Source organism: Ailuropoda melanoleuca, chromosome 13 (assembly GCF_002007445.2).
Source record: "Ailuropoda melanoleuca isolate Jingjing chromosome 13, ASM200744v2, whole genome shotgun sequence".
Classification (NCBI taxonomy): Eukaryota; Metazoa; Chordata; class Mammalia; order Carnivora; family Ursidae; genus Ailuropoda; species Ailuropoda melanoleuca.
Window position 1 is genome coordinate 80401426 of NC_048230.1, and position 12115 is coordinate 80413540.

The window sequence follows — 12115 nt, forward strand, 5'->3', positions numbered from 1 at the left end:
TTTGTGTTTGTTTCAATGCTGAAGATGCAGCCCTTGGGAAAATCCAGTGGGATCAACTCCAAACTAAACAGTGACATCTTTGACCTCTGCCTGACAGAGGAAGGACAAAGTAAGGCCTCTTCCAGAGTGCCTACTGACTTTCTTAAAAGGTTCGTGGCGCTACAAGGTAGCATTTGAGAAAACATTCCTCTTGCTAAAGTCTGCACACCAATATCTGTTATGAATGACTAAAGCTGCACTGTCCAGTGTGATAGCCACTAGCCACATGGGACTGTTTAAATTTAAGTAATGAATTTCCATGTGTTCATCAATGCTAAGGATAATGAAAATCACGTAGGCAGCATCTGGTAACTGACTATACTCATGAAGGCTTGTACCCTGGGTCAGTAGCTTTGATATCTTGCTATTCTTTTACTGTTTGTTTTTTAACCAGGTTGGGAATTCTAAGGGCCTCATGTTGCCTTGCTTAAGTAAGATTAGTAGGAAACAATGTCTCAACTTAGATCCCTGAGTATTCTGCCATTGGTGGATCTATCATAAATAACCAGTCATCCAAACATGGCAAAAGAAAGTACAATCTCCTGCCCCAACATATAGTGTCATCTACTGGAATACGTCTCCTAACTCAAAATGTTATTGTTCTCCCAAGTCTCCAAGACTAGACAGAAAACAGCCAGAAAGCAAGCTTAGGGAGCTGAGGAGCGGTCAACTCTGGACAGTACATTGCATCAGCCGGTGACAGGCTGCTGGCCACCCCAGGATGGAATGAAGATACTGGTTATTTTCAAGCATTTCCTGAGAGATGTCCTCATGGAAATCCATTGAAAAGCCATGATGTCTCAATATGCCAAACACCCACAAACCCAACACAGTTCCCTCTAAAGATGAATAGTTAGAATACTGACGACAAAATGGTTCTACAATATTTTTTTTAATTAAGGGTTTGGCTTATAAATTGTGTGAGACGATAAATTCAACCAATATTGGTAGCTATAAAATCGTTTTCGGAATCAACTTTTCTGAAAGAGCTTCAGCATCCCTCTCTTAGCTATGACCTTTGCCTAACAGTCTGGCGATCCAGGACAGAACCCAGCTCGCAGGAACACCGACTGGGACCAGCTTGTTTGTTTTTATATTTTAATTTGAATTCTTGGTTCAGAGACACAACACGCATGGACCAAGTCACGTTTTTATTTTATTACATTTTATTTTTATTACCACCTAAAGCCTGGGGCATGGTGGGTGGGGCTCCCGAAGTGGTGTCAGAGAAACTCCTCAGAAAGGACAAATGCCTGAATATGTGTCCCCATGCCCTAATCTGTGTGTATTTCACTGTCATTAGTGGAGTGTGGCATGTTTTCCCTGAGTCCAGATGCTCCTTCAATCCCATCTCAACCCGGCCCTCCAGGAAGCTGTTAGCAGTTATTCCATTGGGATTTCTGTCTGCACTTAACATGCTTCTTCCTTTTGACAATGTTGAGCTCCTTCTCTCTCTACCAATCCCCCTACTCAATAGTTAATTTTATCTGCAGGCTAATTTATTACACTCTTTAAAGGGAACTGGAAAGAAGTCTTCATAAAGGTACAAAGTCTTCTGGAATGTAAAGACTTGCTATCTTTTTTTTTTTTTTAGTCCCTTTAAAGATTTTCTTAAAGACATTACTAGACCTATGCTTACCCAGCAGAAGTTCACCAGCACAGCGCTGTTTTTGTCCCCAGCTATTCAATGCTGGAGAGACACTTAAATTTTGCCTTCATCCATCATTTTGAAGATTATGGCACAGGTAGCACATTCCTAATAAGCTGGATTCTATTCTTTAGCCCCATTAAAGAGAAGACAGTGGGCTCTTGTTTTCCAAATGGACAGTCTCCCCAGTTTGGGTCAATAAGGAACCTATCTTAGTTTTTTGGAATGATACTTTCCACTGGACGATTTAACGTGAAATTCTTTGTAAGTGATTCTGTCTGCCCTTACACTGAAAATGGATTTATCAGTGTTATTCTAATCAAGCCTTTATTCCCAGAGGCACAGGCAGGTGTGCATAGAAATGTAGATGAAAAGAGGAATGGAAGTGTAATTAGGTTTTGTAACTAGACAGCCAAGACAGCACATTGCTTTCCTTTAAGGGTCTTAAAAGCTGTTTTAAAAACCCATTCATTGAACTTGTAATTTACTCAGTGTGGTGCCATAACTTTTGAAAAATTAATCAAGTTAGTGAACGTAACCCGGGGAACCTAGAAGCTTGAGCTGGTTTTATGGCTATCGATCTACGTCTCAGATGCACTCAGGTCCGCTCTGCGGGCAGAGATGACTCAGTAACCCGTCTATGTTCCAGCCCATCCCCCCCCCTCCTCCAGAGACCCAGCTGTTTGTTTTCCTAACATGCCCCCTGTTGTAGAGACTGGGAAATCAGGGGGCAGAGAAGTGAAACGCCTTCCAGAACTTTCATAGCAAGTAAGTCACAGGATGAAGAGAGGAATATAAATGTCCCAGTGCTTGGAACATGAGTCTCCTGATGTTGCTTTTTCTTAACAGTGTCTATGAGTTAAGTATTCAAAACCAAGAACTGCCCCTGGGCTAGGAACAGCCCACTGCTGGGGAAAAGAAAGATCTGGTACCCATCGCTAATTATCGCTTTAATTGTTGTTGTTTTCCCCAGAGAAGATTGATTCTATTTGCTACCCTTACCTGGTCCAGGATGCTTAAAACCAAAAGATAGAGATATTTAAAGTTGAAGCAGTTACCTTCTCCAGTAGCATGAAATCTGAAACAGTAACATTAGCATGAAAACATTAACATCCTGTTTTTGTTTCTCTCGGGTTTCACTGGTGTCTAAGTAAGTGAATATGCTGTGCTGTTTTCCCGGACCCTCAGAATCCAACAGGCCCACATACCCCACCCCATCGTGTCTGAATGACGAACTATTTCGAGCATCGTTTTTGTTCATTTCCTTCCACCTGTGCCCGTGTAGGGCGGCAGCAGTCTCCGGCAGTGCATCCTCTGGGACCAGGCGTTGTAGTATCTTTCTCTTCCAAGTTCCGCTCCACATAGTCATTTCTCACGTTCTGTTGGAAACCCCCAAAAAATTCATTCCACACTGTCATCCCTTTGTCCTAACCAGAACAACTCGATCGTGTCGAAGAAGGCATGAACCATATCAACCAAGACATGAAGGAGGCCGAGAAAAATTTAAAAGATTTAGGGAAATGCTGTGGCCTTTTCATATGTCCTTGTAACAAGTAGGTACTGGGTACCAGCTCTAATCTGTGGCGTCCAGTTTTCTTTCTTTTCTTCTTTCTTTTGATTTTTTTTTTCTTTTTCAATGTCAAAGTGAATGTCTGAAGTTTTGTCTTTTTTTTCTTTGTCCTTTTCCATCTGCTTCATTCTGTGGGGATAAAATACTTGTGTTTAATCAGAACAACTGGAACGCATTGAGGAAGGGATGGACCAAATCAATAAGGACATGAAAGAAGCAGAAAAGAATTTGACGGACCTAGGAAAGTTCTGCGGGCTTTGTGTGTGTCCCTGTAACAAGTAGGTGCTGCCTGCCTGTCTGAAGCTTTGGTTTCCCAAGGCCCATCTCCAAGCCTTGACAAGCTCATTCCTGCCAAGCACAAAGGCGGGATGAGCATGTGGCATGCAGAACAGATCAATACCGTCTCCAATGCATTCATCTCATAGCATAGATGATATTAGTGGGAGTTACTGTTGATGCATTAAAAATCAGGCATACTACAGTGAAAGCTTCACTGTCAGCCACTTTTACTGATGAACGTTTCAACATTTTCCAGAAAGTGTACCTTGAGACAGAGACGAGCCTCAAGAAAGAGGCACCCAGGAAATTTTGTTTTCCCCACAACCCCAAGCCAAAATTTGCAGAGCTAGAAAAGATTTGGGGGAGGGGGGGTAAGTTTGGAAGTTGAGAAACACGTATGTCAAGGTTTGATTTTCGAGAAGCAAAAGAGACAGGTAATTTGGCCTAAGCAAGCATCCCTAAGACAGAGAGTATGACAGAGATTGCCCCGCCAGTTGCCAAATCTGCCCAGCGCTTAGACTGTAGAAGCCCCAGCTGCACCCACTGCAGAGGCCATGAGCCCTTCGGCAGGAGGTGCTCAAGCCTCACGCAAATTGGACCCATCCCTCTGAACTTCTTCCTCTTGGAAGATCTACCCGTACACTGACCAAAATGTTGAAATGTGTAGATCTTGCATGCACGACATCACAAAACATTCAACTGTTCTCAAGGTTCTGCAACGCTTTTTTGGAATGTAGCAGAAATGTGACATGTGGTTATAAAGGTTTGCAACAGAAGGAACCTGAAAATGAGGGTTCTGGAAGATAGTCTTATGTGACTAGCTGTGGAAAAAAAATGCATGAGTGGATTGTCCAACATGCATTTGCAAAATTAAACCCATTACCCGATCTCCCTCACCCCTCCCAACTTCCCTTTAAACAGAAGTCTTTTTCCTAAAAGCTCTCCTGATCCTAGCTTTTAGAACAGCAATTGATGTCATTTCTAGCTGATTATACGACCATTCACATCCTTTAAACTTTGAGGCTGATTTAAAATATCCCACTTCCTGTTTAGGAGGGGGAGGGGCTCGATTTACAAATCAATTTAAAACTGTTTTAAAAGAATGATCTACAGTAAAGCCTGATTAACTGGAATCTAGCTAACTGGAACTCTCAAATGTATTTATACTTTTGCTTCCTTCCACTTTTAGTAAAAAGAGACAGTTGGACAAAGGGGTGGTGATCACATCAAGGACTTGAAATGGTTTTTCTTGAAGGGCAATCTAGGCAGTTCACATTCGATCACTCAGTCTACGTCCTATAATCTCCACACCTGAGGGGACCAAACAATAAGAGTTGATCTTCAAAGGAAAGGCCATCCGGCACATCAAGTGAAACCATAACCAAGGAAAAATTCAGTCATGTTCACACCCCTAAGACTCTAAGGCAGGAGAGTGTCTTGAGAATCGAACAGATATTCAGCAATCACCCCTGAAACAAAGTTTTCCTCCCTGGCCCACTGTTAATTAAGAAAGTTGTGTCATTCACCAAAATGACTCACGGCTATGCCTTCCAGTTAGTCAAGACTTAACTGTATATCCTTTTCCGTGGCCACTTGCCCCCCCAAGGTGAGATTTCCACCTGTTTCGTGACGAATTCCAACAGATACAATTTCCCCATTCATCAACTGTGTGGAGAAGGCGTGGAGGCAGGCCCCGCCCCCGGATGGATTCTAATGTTCCGATGAAACGATGGCCCCTACGAATTCCACATAGTAGTCGGCACAAGAGACCCTAACTGAGCTTCAAAGCTTGAGCGAAGTGTTCCCTGTTGTGTGTAAATAATGCTTTAAAAACCATGTGTCACAACGCAGTGGCTGGTGGTGCCCCGGACTCTCTGAGGGCTTCGCCCTGTCTCGGCATGTTTCAAAGGACAATGATAGATGTACGGCAGTTCTGTGAGTCTATGTGCAGCCTTGTGGGTGCAGTGATTCGCCTTCTTTCAGAAACGCAAACTTTCCCACCCCCTTGACTTTGCCAAAGATGGAATACCAGATATTTTACATAGCAGAAAACCTCACGAGGTCCATATAACTTCTTGTAATGTGAGGAGGGAGGGAACGGGGAGTTGGGGAAAAAAACAAAGCCAGAGTCTAAGCACTATTAAATTAGTTTTTGGATCGTGTCCCACAGAGTGGGCTCATGGCTCTCTAGTGCAGTAAGTACTGACAGCTCCGAGGGCTGTGGCATTATACACTAGATTGTGGGAGTTGCTAAAGTCCCATTCGTACAATTTTCCAGCTTGTTCCAGGGTTGCTTGGTCCCCAGTCTGCAAATATTAGTATTAGAGCCAGTTTTAATAGATGGCTGCGATTCTCCAGTGCAAGAAAAAAAAGGGGGGGCGTAAATTCTGGTGTCTTATGAGAGAAAATATGAAAATGGGACCGAAGGAAGTTCTCTTGTTTTTGGACTAAAAAGCATGTGGTTTCTACTATGCAAAGAACCTAAAAACATCTTTGATTGCCTTAAATTACAACACACCCACCAAACTGTGCTGCACGCGTTTCTATTGGGCACAACAGGTATGCCTGGATTTTAAGTTTCTCTCCAAGGCAGCTCAGTGAAATTCGGCCCGTGGAGACCACACCAGTTCCAGACCACTCTCCCCAGCCACATCCCAGGATAGCTTGAAGTAGGAGTTTGTAATCACTCCCATCCTGCCCCCCCCCCCCCCGACAAAGAAGCTATTGAACCTGCGTTTCAAATCCTCATGAAGGCTATTACTGTCCTGCTAGTGCCTTTTTCGAGAATGGTCAACTTCTGGAGTAGTTTGGCTTAAATGAGAATGCTTCACTTTCTACTCATGCCTGTAGCTGGTGCATGAAGAAGACGTAGAGGGATTTCCTTTTCTGGTGCTAGATGGCTTGTTCTCTCTTCTATTTTCCTGCATTCATTTCACTATGCCTCTTTTACTTTTTGTCTCTGTGGACAAAGGTTTGTACATCGACTAGATGTATGGTGACTGTTTGGAAGTACCGATATATTATCTAATTAAAATCACTCTCGAGGCAACTCAGAGACCACCACCCTTGGCCAACCGCCAATCCTTTATGTCCTTCATGCAGAGTTGGAAGAGTTAGTTCCACACATGCGTTGGGGGGGAATTAAAGCAGGGAATCTTTGCATGATGGTGTGTAAAAACTTGGTCGAGTATGTTTTTCTTGGTGACAGTGTGTTGCTGTGGTGTGATGTACACAGTCTACTTGGCAGTCTTGTTATGTGTCTGTCTGCCAGTATGTTTTTCTGTGTGTTTTGTGTCTCAAAATATAACCATGTCACTGAAATAGAACTGAATGTCGTCCAGCTACCTTAATCCTTGTCTTCGATCCAACTAAGCTGCAAAAACAAACCAAAACAAGAACAACCTTTGGGCAAAGGTTGCAGTCTTGACAATTCCAATTGGCTCGATTGGAAATGAAATGCTGAGTAGCTGAGGCATGGTGGTGGCCAACTGTTTGGGTCCAGATCATGATATATCGGTATTCTCTAATGCCTCGAATTAAAACCCATTTGCTTGGTACAATTCTTCACTTGAAGAGGTGACCATTGTTGTGACTTTGATGCTCCACCCCCTTGCCTTGTCACTCACCCTCTTTTTTGCATAGGCTTAAATCAAGCGATGCTTACAAAAAAGCCTGGGGCAATAATCAGGACGGCGTGGTGGCCAGCCAGCCTGCTCGTGTGGTGGACGAACGGGAGCAGATGGCCATCAGCGGTGGCTTCATTCGGAGGTAAGCCACGTGCAGCCAGCCCTGTCCATTGTTAAGTCACAAATCACCCCAAGCTGAGTGGTTCTTAAAACAACCACCATTTTACCGGTTACTTATGAGTGTGTATTTTGGCTGGGGAGTTCTGCCAAGAGCCCCGCCTGGGCTCCGTCATTCCATGCAGGCGGGTGCACGATGATCCTAGATGGTCTCAGTCACTCATCTCGTGGTTGGCCAGGGCAGGGCGCCTCCGCTGTCCCCGGTGTGGTCCCTCCAGCGAAGAGCCCCAGCTTCTTACATGGTGGTGGCAGCATTCCAAGGGGGTTAGGCTCCAATGCACAAGCGCTTATCAAGCCTTGTTGGGTTTGCCAGAGTTTCATCAGACAAAGCAAGTCACATGAGCACGTCCAGTATCCATGGGGCAATAGACAGGTGTCTCATTCCATAAATGGAATTGAACAGAACTTATTCAAGAGATTGTTTACAGAGGTGTGGGCCGGGTTAATAACAGACGATGGTAAAGCATTTGTGGGCTAGCAGTAGCAGGAAGAGTCCTGCTCTGTTACCAGAGCCTGACAGTAGTTACCACCGTGGGGGAGGGGCTACAGAGAAATGCAGCTGTTGCAAAACTAACAGGAAATTAGAAAGAGAAATAAATGCCCCCCCATACCTCTTTCCTCTTGCCCTCCAGTATCTCACTGGCCATCTGCCAAAGCCTACTGGAAGCCGGAGGCTCAGAGAATCTGGGTGATGCAGTCCTAGAGAGGTCAGCCCCTCTGGGCAGAGAGCAAAACAGGTCCGAGAACGGATCTGGGGGGGACAAATGGAGAATAACAAGCACACCTGACTTCAGATTCCCATTGAGACCGAAGCAAATGCCAACTGAAAGACCTATTTAAAAATCTCAAATTACACAGATCTGCCCATCCAGAAATCAGCTCTCAGGAGACCAGAAAACAGACTAAATAATGACAAATATTCCTGTTGTTAAAAAGAAAAGGAAACAAAGAAACCTATCTCTTTTTAGAGGCTACTACTAGGACTCAGCAGTGACTAGGGTACCTAGTGACGAGGGTAGTGTAGAGACAGCTGTATAGTCACCTGTTCCCGGCCCGTTGTAGCTGAATGTTACCAACCAATAACACAGATTCAAGTGACAGGTCACTGTCACTTAGGTATAAGGTGTAGATAGCTGCGTAAAGCCTCACAAATGACAATTCTATTCTTGTTTCTATCTGCTCCCAGGGAAACTAGACCAGGGGTTCTCAATCCTGACTGCACATTAGAATGAACTGAGGCTGTTTTTTAAAAACATCAGTGCTGAGTACTGGGTGGCTCAGTCGGCTAAATGTCTACCTTTGGCTCAGTCATGATCCTGGGGTCTGGGGGTCCTGGGGTGCGGCCCCGCACTGGGCTCCCTGCTCAGTGAGAAGTCTGCTTCTCCATCTCCCTCTCCCTCTGTTCCTCCTCCTGCTCACGTGCTTGCTCTCTTTCTCTCTCTCAAATAAATTAAATCTTAAAAAAAAAAAAAATTAGACCCAGGTGTCTGTGGTGCGTAAAGCTTCTCAGGTAATTCTAACATACAATCAGCATTGAGAATCATGGAACCAGAAGTATGCCTTAGCCATTGATAATCATTTAAATAAGCTTCTTTTTTATGTAAGAAAGCTAGGAAGTTGCCCTTTAATTTCTCCCGGCCTAGGCTACTTTAAAAACCTTTGTGGGAGTTACCATGGGGGATGGGTTTTAATCCCTCTGAACATTTTTAGCCCATCACCATCTGCAGTGGGAAAATGTTAATTAGCCACAACATCCTAGAATGAGTACTTACCGTTTGCGATAAAGAGTTACTACCTTCTTTTTTTTTTTTTAAGATTTTATTTATTTATTTATTTATTTGAGAGAGAGCACAAGCGGTGGGGAGGGGCAGAGGGAAAGGGAGAAGCAGACTCCCCACTGAGCGGGGAGCCCATGCAGGATTCAATCCTAGGACCCTGGGATCATGACTTGAGCTGAAGGCAGACACTTAACCGACAAAGCCACCCAGGAGCCCCAAGTTCCTACCTTCTTAACTTTCAAGCTGAGCTGTGAAAAAAAAAAAAAATGGCAAGGTGGTAAGGCACTTCGAGAGCCAACTCCTTCCTTTCCAAACTGGAACAATAATCTTTTATCACATTTTTTTCCCCTGAAATCATCCAAAATGCCACCAACTCCCACCCCTATTGCAATGAAATCTGAGCAAATAGAAATCATCTTGAATAAGTAGCTCCCTTTGGGGTTCTAGGGAGCAAGCAGGATTAAGGAGCAGACTGTAATGATCCTTAACTCTTCCCATGGATTTTGGTCCCACATGGGGAAGAAGATGAGCAGAGAAATTCTGTGACTTAACACAATAAGATTTTTCTTTCATTCTTAATTTAACTCTTGGAGACTTTGGTTGACATTTCAGAAAGAAAAATACGGTTTCTAACTAGTTCCATCTTCATTCTCTGACCCAATCTGCTCAACTAAAATGATTTTATTCTTAAAAAATGAAAATTGGGATAAACAGATGAACATAGGGAGGAAATGACGTGCTGGTGGAAATGAAAGAAGTGAGTAGAAGTAGTCTATTTAATATGCCTTCTTTAAAAAAGAAACTCGGGTTCAAAAATGAAATTTAAAAATTATTTTCTAGGGACACCTGGGCCGCTCAGTCAGTTAAGGGTTTGACTCGATTTCAGCTTGGGCCCCGCGTTGGGATCCATGCTGTGTGTGGAGCCTACTTTAAATAAATAAATAAACAAATAAATAAATAAATATCTTCTAATGTATAAAAGCTAAAATGTACTTATATCGAACAGAGACTAAAGATGCATGGGATTGATACCTATGGGTCTCCAGACTTTCCCTGAGCCCTGGGTCCTTGGTATTTGAGTTTTTTCACACTTTCTCACTTCTAAAAATTGCCTCTTGACTCCCAGAGTAACAAACGATGCCCGAGAAAATGAAATGGATGAAAACCTGGAGCAGGTGAGCGGTATCATTGGAAACCTCCGCCACATGGCCCTGGATATGGGCAATGAGATCGATACACAGAATCGCCAGATCGACAGGATCATGGAGAAGGTGAGCTTATGGCCGTCAGAGGCTTCCATTGTTCATTACTTCTTCTGAAATACTGCTGAGGAAGGATGAATGGTATAATAAGCCCCTCAAACTGTGCCATGGGATTCACACATAAAATTCACCAACATATAAGTAAATCAGAGGGTAAAATTTAATCTAACAGATATTCCTCAGAGACACCTGTTTCAGGAATTGTGCTAGGCACCGAAGGACATAAAGATGAGAAAGACATCATCCCCACTGCTAAGAAACTCACAGCCTATGGGAGGCGTGAGCCTCCAGATGAATTTACTACCACACAAAATATAATTTGCCAAGAGAGGCACACCTAAAATGCTAAGTAGGGTTACGTGAGGAAAGATTGCAAGAGTTAAGGGATGGGAAAATCTCCAAAAAAAGTCAAATCGAGTCTTGAAGGTTGGTTAGGAGCTTGTCAAGAGATGATGTAGGAATAGAATCAGGAAATAAGGGCAAGAATACTTATTTATTTTAACCAGAAGATGAATATGAGCTTTGATTTTAGAAATGCCAAAGCTTTCAGGATAGTTCAGAAAGGCCCAGATTCCATTTCCAGTTCAACAGTTCACGTGTCCAGATCTCGAAATAGAAAGCATAATCTGATGAAGTTGAGTTCACACAAGGACACCAGATGTGGCTCTAAGACCAAACCCCTAGTGTCAACAAGAGGCGTAAGGAAAAGTGAAGAGAACAGAATAGGAAGGGATGGGCTTAAGGGCTCGAGATTGGAAGGGAACAGAAAGAAACCCTGGACAGCTTTTATAAAAAGATTTGGGGCACCAAAACCTGATATCCCATAATATACGAATCTGACATACTATCTATGATCTTGTATTCTGCCCCCTCTCCCATCAATAGAGTCCTGAATATTGCTTATAATCTCTTACGATGTCAAAATGCCAACAGGAAGAAATAGATACGTTATAGCTTTAATGTAATGTATAATCATATATAATATATATAATGTATAGATGCTACATTATAGATGCTATAATATCAAATAGCAAATATCTATAATGTAGCATCTATAATCAATTCTAGTTGGCTAATCTTACATTGTATGAGTTTATTCCCTGGGAGATATTGAAGTTTTGAGCTTGAAATCCTGATTTTCTTTTTAACAATTCATTCCACTTTAGTGAGCAGAGAAGGATGCTTTGAATCTTCAGGCTAAACACTGAATTTCTTGGTACCCAAGCATCCTCCACTGACTTGAGAAAGGAAAGAGTGGACATGAAGGGAACGCTTTGCCCTGTTGTGCTCTATGTGTTCCCTATTAAAAATATCTGATCACATAATATTTTGCCTAATCGATACTGAGTTACACAAATGTCAGTGTTCGTTGGCAAAAAGCTTGTGCTTTGTTTCCTTTTACAAGTCATGACATACTTATCATTGTTAAGAGCCTTTGATATGCTAAAGCTTTTAAAGCTGCACAGATCAATAGATTTTGAACAATATTGAGAGTTTCAAAAAGCACTGGAGCCAACACAAGCTGACCTAACCCATTACGGCCCCGAGAAATGAACTAAGAAACAATTGCCAAACCACCTTCCATCAGAAAAATGATTTGAAAAAACAAGAAGTACTCATTTTCTGTCAATGGACCCCATTTACTCACAGATGTAGGGAGATAATGAACCTCTAACTCAATTAGAGTTCCAGAAGGAGTACTTTTACTAAGAGAGAGGGGTCAAATCTTTATTGAT

At 42.8% G+C, this 12115-nt stretch overlaps 1 protein-coding gene across 2 annotated transcripts in view; it reads left to right on the top strand.

Annotated features, from left to right (window-relative positions):
* SNAP25 (synaptosome associated protein 25) overlaps window positions 1-12115 on the top strand; it is a 29029-nt gene that overhangs the window by 12506 nt on the left and 4408 nt on the right. The window contains exons 4-6 of one of the 2 annotated variants that reach the window (XM_011224335.3): window positions 3123-3240; window positions 7179-7304; window positions 10244-10388. In XM_011224335.3, the coding sequence (XP_011222637.1) occupies window positions 3123-3240; window positions 7179-7304; window positions 10244-10388 (389 nt within the window). Of the gene's footprint in view, window positions 1-3122; window positions 3241-3417; window positions 3536-7178; window positions 7305-10243; window positions 10389-12115 lie in introns of both variants that reach the window. The other variant, XM_019799159.2, reaches the window with a different exon arrangement.